Raw genomic sequence first — 22,874 nt, forward strand, 5'->3', positions numbered from 1 at the left:
CTTACCAGAGACAAGCGACTTCTAACAATACCACAGAACACAAATACCACAAACCAAATAGTGGCTGGCCTCTATAAAACTGAAGACAAGTAACCCATTAATGAATTGGGATTATTTGTTCTTCTTTTCGTAGGGTAATCTTCTATTAACTGAAGAAGTAACGGATGTCGTAATGTGAGTATCAGTGGGGAAAGTGTGATTGAGCTTGGGTCTTACAGTGCTTGTGTAACTCCGCCATACCTATTCTCAAATATCCTCCTAAATCTTCATAATGGCCTAACCTTACTAAAATCAGAATCTTTGACTTTAAAAGAAATGAACAGCCACAATTAGAAACATCTTAGTTGTACCTAAATTATTATTTTTTCTTCCTAGAGATATTGGCTAGTGCTCAATCTTTCGACAGGAAGACTGTCAGAAAACCATAAAGACAGATTATATGAAAAATGTTTGCTCTAATTTCAGATTCAAGTCCCTTAACTCCATAGGAATCATTTTAAAATATTTTAAGTGGTAAGAATAACCTACTTTAAAAAAAAAAGAAAAAAGCCAAATACTTGAAACATGCAAAAACGATGTTGGACAGACCTACACAAAATCAGAAGCTTATTTTTCATCAATGTCATCTCCCAAAAGTTATTCCTTAAGCCATGCCAAAACTGTGTTATGAAACGGAGTAGGATGGGGGCTACACACATGAACCCACACACAGAACTTACTTTGTCAGAGGCCTCAGAAGCTAAGAGGTTAGTTGCAAGAGTCTGTAGCTTATGATGGGCCATGTTTTTAAGAGCGGCCAGACTACGCCGGGTCATGGCCTGCTTTAGATTGACTGCCGGATGACTGAGAGAGTCAACTGCAGCAGGAACTGCTTCGTCGCAGGCATTTAGTATCTCCACTGCTGTGATCCCCATCACACAGCGATCCAACGCGCCTGGAAGACGTATACATTCACAATTAGTACACACAACACTATAACCGCTCTGAGTCATTTTTTAAGGAAAGAAAATGCATAGACGTTTTTTATGTGGGGGTATTTTTCTCTCTGCCTCCCAGAAACATTTCCTCGTGCTTCCCTCCTCTGAGGATCTTCCAGGCAACATTACCTTAGCCGTTTCTTCTCCTGTAATGCCCCAACCGCAACTTCCCAAGAAAGCCAGGTTCAGAGCCGAGACCTCAACAACTTCCCCCAGGCCTTTCCACTGTCTGCTTCCAAGACGATCTTCTTGATACTCCCCACCATTACTCTACTACAAATATCAGTTTCTATGATTTCACCTTCCTCTAAGTTGCCTATCAATCACAAACAAAAGAGCTAAATTTTGCTATTCTTCTCATTCTTTCTACTTTAATAATTCCTGGAGCTTCTCTTTCTCTAGGGAATCTCCACAAAGCAGGAAAAAAACTGTAACTTCTCGTTCTGTCTGCAAATGTCTTGACTTTTACTGTTTATACCCAATCAAATGTTTCTCTGGGTGTTTATGAAAATAACTACTACTCCAACTTATGACCACTTCCAAGCTTCTTCATTTGGCCATTCTTTCCATTCATCTCCACCTATGAATTTCATGTCTAAGCTAAGGCACAACTCCTTCCTACAATGCAGACAGCTTTTCTCTATACTTTGTTTTAAAGGGTCTCATTATATGGATTTGTACATAATCTTCTGAAGATTATAATAAGGACAGTGAAATGATGATGAAGTTTATTTTGATCCACTGAGCATTCCTCCAGAGTCATTCTAAAAGAGGACAAATCAATTTTGAAAAATAGCCATAGAGAACACCAGAAACATAAATGTCACCAAAATACAAGATTTCTATTGTGTCTTTGAGCTAGTACCCAAACACCCCAACATATTTTATTCCCAATGTTGAGTATTTATATACACGCCATTCAAGTTTGCCCCTCCCCTTCCTTAAAGGGCTTAACTTCTTTTCTTTCCAATAGTAGTCCTGGAATTAATTCTTGGTGATTTTAGTATTAACACAAATCAGTGTTTTACTAACCAATTCATTGAGTCTTGACCAATGTGTTTTGGAAGGCAAAGCATAAGGAAGAGCTGTTGCCTGAAACTTTCTGTGTATGTATGAAAAGGAGGGTGTGTATACTCTAAAAGGATTTAAAAGTTCAAAAATGTTTGAAAATCACCAGCACATATGATTCTTCCACACATCCCGATCGCCTGGCTCTTTGAGTTCCTCTACTCCAATAAATTTTGCCCTACACTTGACCCCAGACAATGGTCACATTATAATCTTCTCATTACCAGTAACTAAATCCTAACATGATCCCAATGTCAAAAATTCCACTCTCTGATAGCAGCTCCCATTCTTACTTCAACCCTATGACCCAATAATTCCTTGTTCAGCACTGACTCCAAAAATTCATTCACCTATCATGCTTGCCCTGCCCCTTACTTGCCTATGTCCCATAAACTAAAATTCCATCGTCCGTCCTCATAAGCACAGCTCTGTCCTCATCTCACTTCCTTGTCCCAGCCGAGCAAACTCCAACCTTGGTTGAATCCAACTCTCCAGCTACTCCACACCTGTACAATGAAGATGGATATGAATGAAGAACATGCTGAAAGATCCACTTGAAATTCATGACCACTGATCTCAAGGGGTCCTTAATAGTGACCGCATTTCCACAGATCTTTCATTTTCCTACTCTCCTAGTTAATTATTTCATAGCTTTTCTCTCCTCCAATCTCCAACACTCCATTTCCTGCCCTCACTTGGGTGAAAAGTTTTGTTTCCTATTTCATTTAGAAAGAGGCAATTAGAAAAGAAGTTCTACCAGCTCCCACCACATCTCCACTCACATTACTCTATAATTACACATGAACTATCCAGACACCTACCTAACACACTTGTAGCTTAAACCCCATCCCTCTCTTGTCTGCCCACGGACATTTCAGCAACTCTCCCCTTTCTCTTCATCTATTTTCCCTACCTACTAGATCATTCCCACCAGCATATGATCATTCCCATCAGCATATAAATGTGCAATTATTTCACCTGTTTAAAAAAAAAAACACAGACCAATAAAAATGACAAAAACAACACACTTGACCCAGTATCTCTCTCCAGCTGGTATCCCATTTTTTTATCATCCTCTATATAGCTATCTACATTTGCTACCTACAAATTTTTCTCTTCCCATTTTCCTTTGAACTGACTCAAATCAGATTTCACCCCAAACATGCACAGAACCTACTCTCCATGTTGCCAAATCCAATATTCAGTTCTCAGTCCTCATTTTACTATGATTTACTATCAGCTGCACTTGTTCCTTCTCTCTATTCCTTGAAACACATTTTTTTTGCTTGGCTTCTACGCAACCACACTCTTCACTTTCTTCTTCCTGGAAAGTCCGTTTTAGTCTCCTTTGCTGGTTTCTTCCACATCACAGAAATATATCTAAACCGTGTGCATCCTCTTGGTGATACATCCAGTGTCATGACTTTGAGTATCTTCTACATGCTAAGAAGTCCCAAATTTACATCACCCACTCTGGTATCCCCAACTTGAACTCCTGACTCATATACACAATTTACTAATCAACATCTCTACTTGGATGTCTAATATTCAACTCAGTATTTAAAAAAAATTTAATTCTTGGTCTTTACAAAACCTGCTTTTCCCATTGTCTTCTCAATGTCTAGAAATGAATTCCATCCTTTGAGTTGCTCATGATGAAAACCTTGGAGTCAACTTTACCCATCTCATTCTTTTATGCCCCTTATCCAACTATCAGCAATCCTGTTCACTCTCCCTTGAAAATATACCTAGAATTCAACCACTCCTCACCAGCTCCACCACTACCACTCTGGTGTAACAATCCATCATCTTTTATTGCCTAGAGGCAATTGCATAAAAGCTAATCTCCCTGCTTCTACCCTTTAACCACCTTCAGGCTATTCTGGATAAAAGGAGGAAAATATATGACAGTGAGGACAAAATTCAAATCAATAAAACCAACCCAGAACTGACACAGATTTTTTAAATAGCAAACAAAGGACACTGAGAGTTATTATAATTGTATTCCAGATGTTCAAAAAGTTTGAGTAGAGAGACATGGAAGATACCAAATGACCAAAATCACACTTACAGAGATGAAAACTACAATGTCTGAGATGAAAAATACACTAGATGGGAATAATGACATATTAGACATTGTAGAAAAGAGACTAATAAACCTGAAGACCTAGAATAGAAACTATATACAACACAGAGAAAAAATAATTTTAAAAAATGAAAAAACAACCTGTGATCTGTAGGCAATTTCAAATAGCCGAGTAAATACATAACTAGAATCTCTAAAGAGAGGAAAGGCAGGGAAGGATCGAAAACATATTTGAATGAATAATGGCCAAAAAGTTTCCAAATTGGTCGAAAATCACCTACCAACATATCCAATAAGTACGATAAACCCTCGGCACAAATATAAAGAAAACTACAATCCGACTTCTCAAAATCAATAATAAAGAGAAAAAGAAAACTTTTAAAGCTGTTGGAAAAAAACAGACAAAGCACATATAGGGGGACAAAGCTAAGGGTGACAGCAGATTTCTCATTGGAAATAATGCAAGACAGTGGAGTTTTAAAAGGAAAAACAAAAAACAACTGTCAACCTAAAATTCTCCAACCAGAATAAAAATCTTAAAAATGAATATGAAACAAAGAGTTTTTCAGACACACAGAAGTTGAAAGAATTCATGATGCATAGACCTGCACTACAAGAAACATTAAATATTAGGCAAAAGGAAAATCATTCCAGATAGAAATTTGGATCTATGCAAAGCAACAAAGGGCAATAGAATGGTAACTACATGGGTAAATATGGAAGATTTTGTTTTTATTATTCAAATTTCCTTAAAAGAGACTATTTAAACAAATAAGCAAATAGAAAGAAATAATGTTCCGGGGCACCTGGCTGGCTCCATTGGGGGGGAGCGTGCAACTCTTGATCTCAGGGTTGCGAGTTCAAGCCCAATGCTGGGTGTGATCACTTAAAATTAAAATCTTAAAAAAAAAAAAAAAAAGGAAAGAAAAAAGAAAAAAAGAATGTTCCAAATGAGTGAAAACCATGAGCAACAATATGATGATATAAAAGATAAGAAGTGGTAGAGAATGGCCCAATTATTCTTGAATATAATTATTCTTTGCACAGAGCAACTGGTCTGTGTAAAAGAAATGGAGAGAAAGACAAAGGTAGGAAGATACCACACTGTGAAGGGCCTTGTCTTAAAGGCTATAGGAAATAAATTTTTTTTCATTAAGACCGTACATGAACCAAGTGTTGTTGCTGTTGTTTCATTTCCTAAGATTAATTTTCCAGCAGAGTACAGGATGGATTAGAAGGCAGAAAAAGACAGGAAAGCAAATAAAGATAGCCTAGGTGTGAAAAAATATAGTCCTAAGTTGAATAATACTATGGAAACAAAAAAGGAAGCCAAGGGGTACCTAATGGGAGGGATTTAGTAATTAATAACTACAGAGAGGGCTCATGGTGGGGAAGGTAGCAAAGATGGTTATATTTCCACTGTAACAACCTCTTCCTTCAAAATTCCCAAGTGAATCATCCATAGGGAAAAAAGAAACTCTGATTACATTGGTTTTACTATGATTTTGTAAAGGTATCATTTTTTCTTAACCATTCCATCCTTTGTGCCTTTGCCTGTCCTATAGTATTTTTTTGTAACAGAATGAAAAACAAAAATGTAGGAGATATAGAAAAGTTGATGATGTAAGCCATACGTTGTGAAATAGAAACATAAAGTCAAATTTCCACTGTACTTAAATACAGCAGGCAAAGGGTCAAAATGTGAAGAAAATACTTGCTACTAAACCCTTCTAATAACAAAAGATTGGGCAGAAGTACCACCTCCTGATTCTCTCTGGTAATTTTAGTAACAAGACAAAACTATCAATTTAAGTAAATGAAAGTATTTATTAAAAGGAAAATATTTATAAAAATTACAAACTACACAAATAGCACTTATAAATCCATTAAAGATACCATCAACTGACTAATAGGCAAATGTTTTGGACAGAAAGTTAAAATAATAGAAATACACACTACCAGTGAATTTAGGAAAATTTATGCAATCTTATAATCAATAAAATTGATTGACAATTTCAAGCAAATAAATAAAGTCTTAAGCAAGAATAACACACACACTAAGACTTTACTTGTGTGAAAAACCTGATTGACACTTAATGCTTTTGATTATCCAAGCTTTATATGTTTTTCAATAGACATGAATATCCATTAGTTCATAATTCTCTGCTACCCTTTATTAGATAATTAAGTTTTTATAAAATGACTTTAATGCATATTCCATAAAGTAAATGCAAAAACAGGAAGATTTCAGAAAACTCCTAGACAGAAAATAAAGAAAAAAGATAAAAGAGCAAAGTAAAGGGACAGGACTTCCTACACTAATTTCTCATATATTTGGCAAGCACTATTGGCGTTTGCATCTGTATGAGAACACCTAGTAACTGTCTCTACAGGAACAGGTCTATGATGTGAGAATCACTTCTGTTCTGTAACAAATATGATAAAAACAGATACATGAAAATGCTGTTTAAACTTGCTAATGGCGAGATAAGAACATCTTGTAAAATCAGTCATTATGTAGAGCATGCCACTGTTTCCCAAACAGACAGGATTTTGACCTTGTCAAAGGCCTGTGGAAGCAACTCTTCCCACCCATTCGGAACGTCAAATGTGAAGAATGAGAGAGTTGCTCCCCGAAGCATGTGAACAGCTCCATGCAGAAGCAGCCACCACCTAGGTCAGTGGGCCACCTTTAATAAGTTCTTTTTTTTTTTTTTTAAAGATTTTATTTATTTATTTGAGACAGAGAGAATGAGAGAGAGAGCACATGAGAGGGGGGAGGGTCAGAGGGAGAAGCAGGCTCCCTGCCGAGCAGGGAGCCCGATGCGGGACTCGATCCAGGGACTCCAGGATCATGACCTGAGCCGAAGGCAGTCGCTTAACCAACTGAGCCACCCAGGCGCCCAATAAGTTCTTAAGTAGAAGTCAAGAGCTCCAGCTGGCCAAATCTTGTTGCTAGTTATTTGACTAATTTTCTAACTATCTAAGATGTGAAGGAATAATAACTTTCCTGGCCTCCACATCACTATTAGTTGTTACTAGACATAATAAAGATGACACAAGTAAAGAACAAAAGATTCTGGACCTCTGTCTTTCTAATGAAATTTTATTTTACTAGCTTCAACTTCATTTCATTAGGAAATAAATACTGGAAATAAAAACTACCTATCTGAGGGGCACCTGGGTGGCTCAGTCATTAAGTGTCTGCCTTCGGCTCAGGTCATGATCCCAGAGTCCTGGGATCGAGCCCCGCATCAGGCTCCCTGCTCGGCGGGAAGCCTGCTTCTCCCTCTCCCACTCCCCGTGCTTGTGTTCCCTCTCTCGCTGTCTCTCTCTGTCAAATAAATAAATCTTTAAAAAAAAAAAAACAAAAACACAAAAACTACCTATTTGAAGGGAAAAACAACTAAAGAAAATGCTGCATAAAAGTATAAAGACATTTTTAAGTGTTTTTAAGCTAGAAACATCAGTAAAATTCAAAACAGCAAGCAGAAAATTACACACTACGCACGAGTACTTTTAGTGTAATATATCTTCATTTGTAAAAATATATCCCCAAAATGCTAAGAAGCGGGATAAAGTGTCTCCTCAGAGTTTAAATACATTTCATACATCAAACCTTGGCTGAATCTGATTTATTTGGCTTCATTTTTTATTTATTTAATAAATAAATAAATTTAATAAATAAATAATGTCAATACCTTCAGGATGTGCCTTACTCACTCCCCAGGGGCCTTTATATCACTAGCTAAAGCCTGAGCAGCAAGGAAGAAAAAGGAATGTATACCTCCTATTCTGGTTAAATCCAAAATAAATTCTGCTTCTTTATCTTTTGATTTAAAAATGGCACATTGACTGACTGTTTACCTAAATCCTCTTGAAGGTAAGATAATTGTGAAATTTCAATATGATATATATTGTGTTTAATCTAAAATGGGCTTCATTACACTAAACTGGCTATAAGAGTAACACCCTTCAGTACACCTATAGTTGGGAGCTATCTGTCAACAACTCCTGGGGAAATTACTGGAAAAATAACTTTGTCTTTCAGTAACATTTGTAAAGAATTTCATATTCATATTCTTTACAAATATATTTAAAGTACCTGAAGTAGTCAAGTATCAATTATTTAAGTATCTGAAAAATTCAGAAAAATGATATTCTCTTCCTTTATAATATTATTTTAATTTTTAGAAAGTCCTAGACAAGTTTTCCATATTCTCACATCTGTGCTTAATTTATCAATTGTTAATCAATTGTTAATTTAATATTTATAGTATTCTAAAACAGTGCTTTCTGAAGGTCACTGCTGTAAGAACTTACTTTCTTTAATATTAATCCTCAAAGTTTTAAATATTTCAAAATGTAGGTAAAATCACATTCCCAAGTTCAACAAAGTAACAAGGAAAGCAGTACGTTTGTTAAATAACATTAATAGCAAATATAAACACATGCATAGACACAAATTTCGATTTCACAAACATACACACGCACACACTTAGAAATGTCCACTATACACCAGGTAAATATTATCTCATTTTATTCTCCCAGCAGTACTATAAAATAGGAACTATTATGATCTTCATTTTACAGAGTAGTAAGTTGAGAGACAAAAGTCCAGTAAGTTGCAGCAGATCGCACTGCTAGCAAATGGTCGATCCTAAATCCACACCAAGCAGTCGGACTCCAGAGCAACACAAACTGGGCGTATTTAGTTTGTGGGGTAGACAAAACCAGCAAACATGAAACAGTGCTGGTTGGCAGAAAGGATATCACAAAAAGGAATACAAACGAGACAAAGTTACGTATGTAATATGACAGCAATTTTGTTTCTAAAAATGCATAGAAATAAGAAATAAGAAATAAGAAATAAGAGAAATATGCCAAAATGTTAATATTTACCACTGAACAATGAGATATCAATTCATTTCTTCTAATCTGTGCTTTTAATTTTAACAGAAAGCATGACCCTCCCTCTTTTATAATCAGACAAAAAAAATTAAAGGCAAAAGCTAAGAAGTTTGACACTCTTCAAGAATGTTCCCTCTTGGCAAGATTGCCTACATACTACCAGTTAAAACAAGGACTATAAATAACAGATCCCTGAGACTGTGACTACTTGTTACAGAAAGAATTAGCAGAACTCCCTACTGCACCACAGAACAAACAGAAATATGTATATAGTCTGATTTGGAAAAGGACTATTTAAAACAAAGAAATGAAGAAAAGAAAAACAAATTAGTAGAAGTATTATTTAGTACAACTAGGGCTTTCATCACTCATAGAAGATGACTTAAGAGGGTAAAAGCAGAATAAAATGTGTTTTTAAAAGCCTAAAGCAGTAAACATTTAGTTACACACTTAAAAATTTCCCAAGGAAAACCATAAGATTCTATGTATAAACATTATACATAATTGTGTATACTTCTAAGCCACACGTTACTTGCTCTATATTACGCCCCAAATGTAAAATTTCTGAAACTTGAAATTTTAAACGTTCTCTCTAGATATTAAAACTTTTGTTTCAATTACCTCCTATAATTAACTGCTCCATATTGCCTTTCTGCTGTTCATATAAAAGAGAATTTTTTCTTCTTCCACTGTTTCTGAACTTGATACAAAAATGGTTTCCTTAATCTTGCTCACAATTTACCTCATGAATTATACAGAAATCACTTAGGTTTTGTTGTCTGTGTTGCCTGTCCTAATCTGTATATTGTCTTCAACTGCATTCCTTTGAAGATCAGTGAGCTACTCTAAAGTATTTGGCACAGTACAACAAATGAGAGGACATTTAAATAGTTCTTTGTTGACAATGATGAGAACATTTAGAAAAAGCAGTGATCAGAAGTAAAAGCAGCAACTTTTTACATTTTCGGTCTTTCTTCCTCACATAAAAGATTAATTTCCAGGAAATCAAATATACCCATTTAATTTTCTAGCCTGTCTCTTAACACTTGTTCTTACCAGTGTCCATTTGCCAGACGTAGACAGAGCCATCTGAACATCCCACTACTAGGTAATCATCAGAAGGCCTCCACTTGATGACCTGAATAGGGAAGAGATGACGAGATGCCAGCATAATGCATTTCTTCTCTCGCAGACTTAGAAGCCCCACTGAGTGGTCACTGGCTACAGAGCAGATGCAGTGCTGCACTCTTGCCTAAAAAGAAGAATAAACTTTAATTATATTTAGATTAAATTCAGAATAAAATGGACCTGGTCCTCAGTAACGTAAACCAAAATTAGTTATACATTCACTGCTGCTGAAAACCAACCACAGTATTAAATTGTGTTGAAAAATTTGTTCCTTCCTATTATACATAAAACACCCAGTTCAATCGTGACAACACTTTAAGAAATGCTAAATGAGTCCTAGATTAAAGAAGGAAAAGATGCCTTAGAGAATCTGCTGTTCATATGTGAAGATGACCTTACTAACATGATTGCCGTACAGGCGCAGGCGAAGCTGGAAAAGAAATTGATCTGTTGTTATGCGTTCTCTTTCCACAGTGTGAACTTTCCTTTGTTAGCGGCTACAGCGGGCTTTCTGCGGTGCTGCTTTCTGTTTGGGACTCTGTCATTTTGGACCCATGTTCTTCCCTGCTCCTTTGCTCAAAAACAATACCCTCCTGGTCCCTCAGCCACAATCATGCCTTTCAAGAGGCAGCGATATTTGGTATTATGTGTAGACGTGCTTCACAGCTTCTGTCTGTAATGTCAGCAGGTGCACCACCCCCCCTAACGCACAACAGCCAATTAAACATTCTGCTGTGCATTCTCTGCTCATCTCTAGTTGGTGCCCTTCAATTCCTTTTAAAACAAGATGGAATATAAATAATCAAAGACGGTAAAGATTTTCACTAGCAACAGAGAACGGAGTCCACAACCTAGACAATTAAAAATTAAGGTATTTAAATTTTTAAGACAATTTATAAGCTATTTAAAACTTAACATTTTAGTGATTTATTGGATTATGCTTTCAGTTCATACGGAGGTGAAACCATATGAAAACAGCCACACATCACTGGATATATTGTGAATAATATTGGGGATGAGGCCCACTGCACTATATACATAGTATCCCTTCAATGGGATCCAAAGGAGAAACTTCTCAAACCTCACTGGGCTGGGCTTTGCCTAAGCAAACAGTTTTAGCTAAAGAACAATCCCACACTGATTAGGACATCTCACTGAATGGGAAATGCTGACAGGGGTATCAAATGAAAAGAGGTGGGGGTGGCCAAATGTGCACAGAAAATACAAGTTACCGTTGTTGACTTTATCCACAGAACTTCTAAGAACCTTTAACATGCTGATGGGAATGGAATTCTATGAAGGGACTACAGTATCACTCATCTTGAAGTTTATCTGACCGTGGTGATCTTAGAAGACCGAGTTTTGGAGGAATACACTTTGGAAAAAGCTGCTGTAACTGGTTCCTTTCACGTTTTGGCTACTAAGACACCTAGGCTTGAATTTTCTACCCATCACAGTTGGCAGGGGAGGGGGGGCATGCACTTCTGCAATGCAGACTCAGCCTCCTCTACTTTCTTCTGTTTCTCTTCATTGTTTAGCTTTATGTTTATTTTTGTAAACAACTTAAAATCAATTTTTGAATGAAGCAGAGCATTAATAAAACAAAGTAAGATTTAACTACCTACTTTGTTCTTAAATTCAGGTATGTTAACCACCTTTTATTCTGTGTTAGCTTTCTTTGTACTTTTTGTTATACAATGATTTATTTATTTATTTTTTTTTTTAAAGATTTTATTTATTTATTTGACAGAGAGAGACACAGTGAGAGCAGGATCACAAGCAGGGGGAGTGGGAGAGGGAGAAGCAGGCTTCCCGCTGAGCAGGGAGCCCGATGCGGGGCCCGATCCCAGGACCCTGGGATCATGACCTGAGCCGAAGGCAGACGCCTAACGACTGAGCCACCCAGGCGCCCCTGTTATACAATGATTTAAACATTATAACCAGCATAGGTGTTTACTAATTTTAAAAGTTAAAAAACCAAGTTCAGAAAGATCGTATTATGAACCTTTATTAAAACATCATATAGAATTTTCCTAAACAAACATTTTTTGAGCTTACTTATTTCATGTTCCCTGATAAGCATTCAACTATAACATAAAACATGATTTCTTCCTTTAAAAAGACGTAAGGACTGAGGGGTAGTTGACCATGGCACACAAAAAAATTAGCTTTATAATTAAGCAATAAATCAAAATAAAGTGGCAAAGTACAAAAAAAAAATCATTTAAATATGGCAATGTTAGAATAAAACAGTGAAAATATATCTGGGATGCCTTTATTTCAGACCGTATAAAATATTTATGAGTTCCACCAGACATACATTGCTAACCAAAGATAACAGACAGTTTAATACAATGGATGCTTTGCATTTCTACAGATTACCATTAGTAATGACTTTGTATTTATCAAATATATCCATCATTCAACTCACAAAAAGGGATGGTTGCTACATTAATGGTTAACTACTACTACTACCATTCGGCAGCATCAATCTGCAAAAAAAAGTGGTCATTTTATCTATTTCTCTCATCACAGGAAATAAATGTTTGCAAGGATCTTTTCCCCCTAGACAACATTTCTTTTTGTCTGTCCACGTCCCTTAATCAGGCACCGATCTGCCGCACCGCACACAACCCACACCACTACTTGTGACTCTGCTACTTTGACTCACAAGCTCCTCACCTTTAAAATGAGCTAATGCTTAAGTGATGCCACATCCCTCACTAGCTGACTCGCTGGCCTCCAAGTCCACAGTCATCTCACTAGTGTCCACGTGCACTCTTGGCATTCCATTTCAAAGGGGCATGAGTTAGGGGGAAGTCTATTCAACAACAGGTGAATTTTCACCAGTATTCTTTACTATTTTTGGTGCTCTTCAAGCTACAATCTATGGGTCGATCCTAACATCCGAGGGGATACAGAAGTACTGATCGCCACTGACCGACACATTCTCTCTGCCAAATGTCTCCAACGGTAGTTTACAACCTAGCAGAGAGAGGACTGCAGACATTCATCCCCATTCCTATGAGGAACTTGACCTTCAGGTGTCAACTCCCCAGGAGAAGTTTCAACTTTCATCCTCCCATTTATATGCAGGTGGGTAACTTCAAAAATTCAAGAAAATGTGATCCATCCTCAAGAAAAGACTTAAAAAGTCTACATTATGTTATCATGCTTATTAGTCAAAATAAAGGACAAAGCAAATACTAAATAATAGCAAAGGATCTGCTTTTAGCAGACTATGTAATTTTCTGAAGGGAAAAAATAACTGTAATTCAAAAAATTCTAGCTTTTCATTTGCGCATGATGCACTCTAACACATATACTTCATAAACATGCTTTGAAGAACAGTCCTGTTCCTCTTTCGTACAGTGCAATAATGATGAAAATAGGCAAATGACACGTGCCACCCACACACATACAAAAAATGTTTGGTCCAAACTAAAACAGATACACCATCCCTGTAAATGAAAACAAGCATCTGAAGAGTTAACTCTAGCTTTACTGTAATAAGCAACAGTCTGGAAATAGCCAAAATAATCAAGACTGAAAATAAAACAAAACAAAAAAATCAATATTGCTAAGCCCAAGAAAGCATAGTTATTAGAGGTACTTAACTCACAAGAAAAGATGGTTCTCTGCTTTTTAAATATGGATTAAAATAAATCTAATTTTTCTTCTTTCAAAAAAATGCTAGTCCAACTCCTGTGAAGAAAACTGGCTTAGAGTGGAAATAGCCCAATACAGTAAAACCTCATTAATTTTGATTCCACTAATTAATTGTGAGTTGATGGTTTACCTTCACAGGCGATGTGAAAACAAATTAATGGTATAAACAAAGCAAATGTCTAGCCTATTTAAATGTAAAAGGAAAAAAGACCATTCTCAAGCACCACTTTGGTATTAATTTTAATTCAAACAATGAACAGAGTAATGATAAATAATTCTCAGCTGTTAAATGAAAGCACTTAAAAGATTTGCTAAAATGCAATTAACTTGGTTTCTTCTTATCTGTCCTCAAAATTACTAAAGAAGCACTTCTTAAAGAATATTTAATAATGCCTATCTCTGATTTAGACCCAGCTTCCCCACAAATGAGTTGAATTACCACAATTCCTTTATTATTAAATTATTAAATTCCAGGGATCTTGGTTATTGAACATCTATATCACCTACAATGACTGATTCCATAATTTGATTAATTCCATTCTACTTTACTTTGTTCCATTTCAACCTGAAAAAGTCACCTAAATGTGACTTAACATCAAGGACACTGTAATGGGATAATGCATAACACATTTAAATTGTGTGATTAAAATAATACTACAAAAAATGTGAAACTCATGCATTTATGCTACTAACTTTGATTACACACCCATTCATTAAAAAAACTTTGTAAAAGGGGCGCCAGGGTGGCTCAGGCGTTAAGCATCTGCCTTCGACTCAGGTCATGATCTCAGGGTTCTGGGATGGAGCCCCGCATCGGGCTCCCTGCTCGGCGGGAAGCCTGCTTCTCCCTCTCCCACTCCCCCTGCTTGTGTTCCCTCTCTCGCTGTGTCTCTTTCTGTCGAATAAATAAATAAAATCTTTAAAAAAAAAAAAAACTTTGTAATGTATTCCCATTGTAGGTATATTTACAAATTATATATGTACTTCTGTGCCAATATATCATGTACATTGTAAAACATGCACAAAAATATGTTTTAAAAGAATGACTTGGAGGGACGCCTGAGTGGCTTAGTCGGTTAAGCGTCTGCTTTTGGCGCAGGTCATGATCTCGGGGTCCTGGGATTGAGCCTGGCAGCGGGCTCCCTGCCTGCTTCTCCCTCTCCCTCTGCCCCTCCCCACTGCTCATGCTCTCTCAAATAAACAGAATCTTCAAAAAATATATTTAAAAAAAAAAAAAAAAGAATGACTCGGGGCGCCTGAGTGGCTCAGTCGGTTAAGCATCTGACTTCGGCTCAGGTCGCGATCTCAGGGTCCTGGGACTGAGCCCCACATCCGTGTAAGGGCTCCTCACTCCATGGGGAGTCTGCCTGTCCCTCTACCCAGCCCCACTAGCCCCCGCTTGTGGTCTTGCTCACTCTCAAAAAAAATAAATAAAATTTAAAAAATAAAAAATACAGGAATGACTCAAAGTTTAAATAAATTTGAGATGAAAGGAAACACCTTCTTAAATGCCTTACTAATGTTGATAGCGCTAGCCAACACCTCAAAGCTGTAGAGCTTTAGATAGATTTCACTGCTAATGATTGTTGGATGTAAATACATATTTTATATAATTATACATTTTTTGGCTGCCTTCCTGCCAGATGGACCAAATGATCATTGCCTTAAACCATAATGTAGCTGCTGAAAAGATATTTAGGTTTCATTGGAAATCTGTTCCATCATCGTTTTCTCTGCCCCTTTTGTGGTGGCGGGTGAGGCAGCAGACAACAAGCACACCGGGCGAGAGCCATGCTGTGCCTCCTCGCGGCGGCAGGTCTGCCCTTCCCCAGGTCAGTCGTAACCACAGAACGTAACAAACAAATGAGACACCCGTGTCCTACCATCTACTTCATGTTCATAGGCTCAGTTTCTTAAGGTTAAAAAAAGGACATAAGCAGGAGCTTTCGTATTTATTCCCCCATTCCAATTAACTGTCTCACAGATTATACTTCCCCAACCACTACTACCGACTGACTTAAAGAGTGTAACTCATGAATACCATGTAAAACTTTGTATTGTTATGGAACCCAGAATTTGTACAGCATGGACTGAGCATCCTATCAACTTGGCCAGTACTTTGTAAGTGAAAATTATTCAAATTCATGTTCCAAATACGATTAATTCTGCCCTAGAAGCAATATGCACCAATGACATCAAAAGCTAATTTAAAAGCAAAGGCTAACAACAATAAACAATAGAATATTAAACAATAAATAGAATATTAAATAAAAACTGTATTTTTATTTGATGAAAAAATTAAGATAACTGGGCAAGGAGAAGAAGGGAGATACTGGACCAAAACATATATATCCAGGGCCAATTTTTCTTTCCAGATAATTCTGATCCTCAACCAAACAGAGTCTCACTGAGTTTGCCAGTAAATAATCCTCACAGTACATTACTGCTGAGCAGCAGAATGCCACAAACTATCATAGAATCTGATAGAGTCAAAATATACCACCTAGGTCATCCAGCCTGACCTTACGCATTTTACAAGACTTCATTTTAAACCATTCCCAGAAACCTCTTATGTAACCTGTTCCTAAACATCTGCCATGAATTACAGAAATCAGAGACAGCTAGTTTATCCCTTCCACTAGCTCTCTGGGGAGATGATTCTGCTTTCCAACAGTTCCCAATACAAATTACATAAATACATTTTTCCTACTTTTGCTAATTTGTTTTCTAAAATAAATTCTTTTTCTTCGTATCATTTCAGGGGCAATCTCTTAACTGCCCCCAAACAATTTTTCTCTTTAAGTATTCTCTGAATATATGATCACTAACTACTGTCTTTTCTTTTAAATATGCCCATATCATTAGACAAGCTATAAATGACCAGCTTCTTTCAGTCATAAATCAGTCTCGCTATTCTCTTAATCATTATTTCTTGTACTTCCCAGAACTCTTTCTATGGAACATAAATGTGCAGTTAAGATGCATCATTTATCACTTTTAAATATTCTACCTGAAGGGAAAAAAGAGCCTAGGAATATTAATTTCATTTCCACATTTTCATGAAACTAGCTTTAAAATTTTTTTTCAGACCTCCATAGCTCATCTTTTTTTTTTTTTTTTTTTTTTTAAGGAAAAAGAAAGGTAGTGAGCTATTTCTTTAATAGCTGTTTTAGAAAAGACGACCATGGAGTCCAACCAAACCACTGACTAACCTTCTAATTGGTTATGTTCTATATGAAAATAAGACTTTTAGAAACAAGTTTTAATATCCTCATTCATTCACTATATATAAAAGATAATAAACAGTGGACTAATTAGAATTCCATCTTTCTTCAACTGCTTATTAATTAAACAGCAAAAATAAATATGAAGAATTTAATGTAAGACAGGTGCCTCGGTGGCTCAGTGGGTTAAACGTCTGACTTGATTTTGGCTTAGGTCAAGATCTCAGGATCATGAGATCGAGCCCTACATCGGGCTCCACGCTGGGCGTGGAGCCTGCTTAAGATTCTCTCTCTCCCTCTACCCCTCCCCCATCTCTCTCTCTCTCTCTCTCCCCCCTCTAAAAAAAAAAAAAGTCCATCAGCCTTCTTTCCTCACCCCACAAACAAATAAATTTCTGATGAAGTATTTGATATTTGTTCTTAATCCAGCCATTGTTTTCTAATCAAATTTCATCACATTTCTGGATGAAGAAAGATTCCAAGCTTCAAAAATATGAAAGAAGCTACATAGAAAAAGGATAGATTATGTAAGAACAGGAGAAAATTTCAACAATAGAAAGCACATATGCTTAACATTTCCATTAAGTTAAGGACTCATACAAGCACTAAAATCCCCAAGAAAAACAAATAAGCAAAGGACAAAACATGTCTCAAAAAAAAAAAAACACTGGGCACCTGGGTGGCTCAGTTGGTTAAGCGACTGCCTTCGGCTCAGGTCATGGTCCTGGAGTCCTGGGATCGAGTCCCACATCGGGCTCCCGGCTCAGCGGGGGGTCTGCTTCTCCCTCTGACCCTCTCCCCTGTCATGCTGTTTCTCTCTCTCTCTCTCTCTCTCAAATAAATAAAAAAAAAATTTTTTAAAAAAATCTTTAAAAAAAAAAAATCACTAAAATCTTCATAGAAAAATTTCAGTATCTCTGGTAATCAAAGAAATGCAAATTCAAACAATAAGATACTCTTTCCATCTATCAATTTAGCCAAAGATTTTAGAAATTGTAATAGCAAACAACCAACATTTATTGGGTTCTTACTTTGTGCTGGGTATTATTCTAAATACTTGGCTAAATTCCGAATGTTATAATTCATTAGAGTCTCACAACAACCCTCTGAGGTAGATATAACTATTATTTCCACTCTCGGATGTGGCAACTGAGGCATGGCAGTAAATACAAACTGCTTGTGCCGGCAAGGGGCAAAGAAACAGGCCCTGAGGGTAGACAATGATTTGCTTCTATACCTCAGTCATCTTAAAAATGTTAATTCCTATTACACAAAAATTCTGAGGTTCTAATCTTAAAAAATTCATGGACTCTATCCAAGGGAATAATTATAAAATTTTTTAACTTAAAAAGATAGTAAATATTGTATTGTATAATACAGACATTCAAATTAGGAACAATCCACATATCCAAAGTAGGAGAGTTGCTAGGTAAATATGGTATGCTCACATAAATATGGTATGTTTTACAATCATTAAAAATTACTTTCATGAATAAGTAGAACTTGGAAAAGTATTTGTTATGATATTAAATGAAGATGCAATGTGCTCAGATAACTATATCTACAATATAATCACAAATATACAGTAAGTGGATTTTAAAGGCCACAGGAAAGGTATCAAAATGTTAATTGTGGTTCTCTTATATGTACAAGGGTAACAGGTGATCTTTTACCTTCTTAGCTATCTCTTCTGTCAAACATTTTCACAGTGTGTTATGTGTTAAACTTATAAAACTGCAGTTAAAACATGTTTTTTAAAAGCAAATAATGTGTTATAAATAAGAGGAGGCAAAAGGAGTTTAAAACTAAGAAACTCCAGAGCTGAATAATCAAAGATGAAAACTAAAGGGTAAGTACAAGAGAAGTGAGCAACGCACAGTTCTCTAAAGGAAAAGTACAATACGGGAATTCGAAAGAATGGCTGTGCTTTGTTCTACAAAGTGAAAGATAAATACTCAATAAATTAGTAATTTAAAAGTAAGTACGCATCAAAGTCATATACTTACGTAAATCAATGATGAAAACGATAGTCAAAATCTGGAGAAATACAATTATTTTAAATACATAATGACATCTACTAGGAGGCAGTACACACAGTGGACAAGCTTAGGCCATCAAGTTGGACTTAGGACCAAATTCCAGCTCTGCCACCTGCTAACTGTGTGACTGTGAGAAGTTATTTAACCTCTCTGACCCTCATTTCTCTGTATAATGTGGTTAAGAGCAATAACCACACCTCACGGAATTACTGTGTGAATTAAACGAAATGTACTCAAAGAAATTAGCACAGTGACTAACATATCATGCATACAAAAGATAATAGTAGCTAATATTATTTTTACCATTATTATGTCATTATACACCATAAATTCTACCTTTTAAAATGTAATTATATTTATTTTCTGAAGGAGCTGCCAATGTTTAGGTACCCACCAAGAAATATGAAGATATTTATAATTCTTCAATACATTAGTTTTCCTTTTCAATATTTTCTGCTCATATTAATATCTCTGGTTTAATCTGAATAGTTCCACCCACATAATCATCACTAGCACACAAATATTACCTCAAAATTACATTAATAAAGTTTTTAGCACTTTTAACAATATAAGTCAATAAAAGTATTCAATCTAACAACTCAGTGTGACCACCTTCCACTGTTCCTGAATATTTCCTCACATTGCTTTTCCATTGAATTTACTTTATAACTTTTCACTTCATGCCTTTAAAATGTTAAAATGCTTTCTTTAATTACACTTACATATTTATGGGTCTTAGAGACTGAGACAGTCAAATCTGCAGACTGAATATAATCAAAGTTCTTTTTAAAGAACTCAACAGTGCCCTTTTCCCCTCTCCGCACCCCACCCAGTCAGCTGTCTCCACTTATTGCCCAAACCCACACCCAAACCTTGGGTTACACACGTTCAAGAATTAAAGTCTTCTGGGGCGCCTGGGTGGCTCAGTTGGTTAAGCGACTGCCTTCAGCTCAGGTCGTGATCCTGGAGTCCCGGGATCGAGTCCCACATCGGGCTCCCTGCTCAGCAGGGGGTCTGCTTCTCCCTCTGACCCTCTTCCCTCTCGTGCTCTCTGTCTCTCATTCTCTCTCAAATAAATAAATAAACAATCTTTAAAAAAAAAAAAAAAAAAAAAAAAAAAGAATTAAAGTCTTCTGTCACAAAGGGCCCGCTTTCTTAGAGGGCACTGACTTATGACTCCAAGTGGCTACTGGTCCCGCCCTTCCATTTTCTGCTGTCTCACTTAGAAAGGTGAAAGGCACTATCTATCTGACCCAGTGACTTTGAATCTGCCTGCTTGGCCTCAACTTATTTACCCCGATTTCACCTGTATCCTTACAAGAAATAAACATCGAATTTATACCTCTGATGTAACTATGAAATATCTTTTTTACCTTCTCATGAAAATAAATGGGTTAATAGATACTGACCCCACTTTTCCAACTGGAGATACTGAAAGAATATGTGTATCTCCTAGCAGTAAACTACTAGAACATACATGCTAAATATACGTCTTTGTTTAACAAGGATGCTGGCTTGCTTTTTAAGTCTATATCATAGAACATTAGAGAAATCTAACCTTCAGTGTCCACAATTCAGCAAGAAAGTTGTGCCTAGCCAACCATTTATGCCTCAGAAAAGCAGTAAGTAGGGTCAAACTTCCCCCTTGATCATCTGGGGTCATGCTGCCAAAGGCTTTGCAAGGGTAATAGTCATACCCTTCTGTAATCTGCCCATAAATTTCCATTAGAAATGACACAGTTGGGGCCACTCAAACAAGTAAAAATGCCAGTGTTCAGGCAGTGAGCAGGCCAAGCACAATACTCAAGAGTATGATTTCTAGGGAATTAGTTGCTGATATCCTGAAAGCTGTCCCATGCAATAAAAAGATGCACAGTTAGACTGAGAAAGGGAATGCATCCCTAATTTGGGCAGATTCTAAAACCACCTGGACATAGTTGGGAAACAAGGAAATAAAAAGCAGTTCCTGACATAGGAACAAAGTGTATCTATAATAAAGTCATTCCAAAGCTGGAAATGAATGAATGCATTCCCCAGAGTTAGACCTTTATCACCCAAATGAGAATGTAGGTAACTGCAAATAGAAATAATAAAACGGGGTGCCTAGGTGGCTCAGTCTGTAAGCGTCTTCCTTTGGCTCATATCATGATCCCAGGGTTTTGGGGTCAAGTCCCAAGTCAAGCTCCCTGCTCAGCGAGGAGTCTGCTTCTCCCTCTCCCTCTGCCCTCCCCCTGCTGCTCGTGCACACTCTTTCTCTCAAATAAATAAAATCTTGAAATAATAATAATAATAATACAATAATAATGATTTAATGAGTTCCTATCATAGGCTGGGCATTACCTCCAAACTTTAAACTAACACTTTACAAAAAGTAAAGTGCTAGAACTTGCTAGAGTCCCACAGTGCCTTCTAAAGTCACCCCAAAATGTGGACACAGACCCAGGTCTGTTTGGTTCTAAAGGTCCTGCTCTCCCTGATATGAACAACCAAGGGTTCACTGTTGTAGGCTTCACATGCCAAAAGCGGAAAGTTTTCTCCAGCTCCTTTGAAAGTCTTCACCAATGTCTAAGAAAAAACACTGATTATGACTAACAAAAAAATTATTGTACATTAACTGGCATTGTTATTTTTAGTATACATTCTTCCTTTCTAATCTTGTATCATTCCATTTTCATTCCACTTTACTTTTTTGTCCAAACTTTCCTTGGAAGAATATCATGAATAGTTTACTTTTCAGGACAGTTTCATATTTTATTATCTTGTTTCTTCCAAATACCCTTCCTAAGTAGGATAAAATAAAGTGCCAAAATGGTCTCGCATACAACTAGCTTGTAGCACATACAAAACCATTACTCTGATCCCTTGGTCATTTTTTTTCAAAGTAATGTACAAATATGTCACCTTCCTGCCAGTTTTTGCCATAGACAGATCCAGCAGGTACTAATAACAACAGCAGGTACCAACAACAACAACTGAAGGGCTACAGACCCCTCCACCGAACATACACTAAGTACATCTGCAAACAGAGCTTGTTCACATACCATATGATTTTACACACACCCATAAAGCTAATATATTCAAATGCCATAGATATCACCCTTTTTGAAAGTCTTCCAAAACCACAGCTGCCCTACTAAGTGCCTGTTCTAGAACCTCCCTGAGGGACTCGTACTTAGGGCAGTCCTGAAAAGGTGCTTCATAACATTTACTCTGCTGCTTTATATCTACTGTTTGCTAGTCTGACTCCCTCATTAGATGAAATTCTATCAGATAGGGACGATATCTTGTCAACTACCAAATGCCTAGTTTTTTTTGTTTTTTTTTTTTTTAAGATTTTATTTATTTTGACAGAGAGAGACACAGCGAGAGAGGGAACACAAGCAGGGGGAGTGGAGAGGGAGAAGCAGGCTTCCGGCAGAGCAGGGAGCCCGATGTGGGGCTCGATCCCAGAACCCTGGGATCATGACGTGAGCCGAAGGCAGATGACCAACGACTGAGCTACCCAGGCAGCCCCCAGTTGCCTAGTTCTTGAAGGTACCTGGAATATGGCAGGCACTCAGATATTTGCTGAATGAATGACTATTCAAAAATACACTGCACCTAACTGATCAGTCACCTTAAAGAGTCATTATTATTTTCTAACAATTTCTGCCATCTTAAGATAAATTTTAACTCATTTTAAAATTGCTTTAAGATTAAGTTACTCAAGAAAAATTACTCTTTATGTCATACTATCTCTTCAGCTCAAAATAAAAAGTCAAATTAATCAACC

At 36.8% G+C, this 22,874-nt stretch overlaps 1 protein-coding gene across 3 annotated transcripts in view; it reads right to left on the reverse strand.

Annotated features, from left to right (window-relative positions):
* The window catches only part of WDR7 (WD repeat domain 7), a 316,799-nt gene that overhangs the window by 270,581 nt on the left and 23,344 nt on the right, over positions 1-22,874 (reverse strand). For all 3 annotated transcript variants that reach the window (XM_078060265.1, XM_078060266.1, XM_078060264.1), the window contains exons 10-11: positions 10,099-10,294; positions 720-934 (exon numbers count right to left, since the gene is read on the reverse strand). In XM_078060265.1, the coding sequence (XP_077916391.1) occupies positions 720-934; positions 10,099-10,294 (411 nt within the window). The remainder of the gene's footprint in view (positions 1-719; positions 935-10,098; positions 10,295-22,874) is intronic.

The sequence above is a fragment of the Halichoerus grypus genome, chromosome 13 (genome assembly GCF_964656455.1).
Source record: "Halichoerus grypus chromosome 13, mHalGry1.hap1.1, whole genome shotgun sequence".
NCBI lineage: Eukaryota > Metazoa > Chordata > Mammalia > Carnivora > Phocidae > Halichoerus > Halichoerus grypus.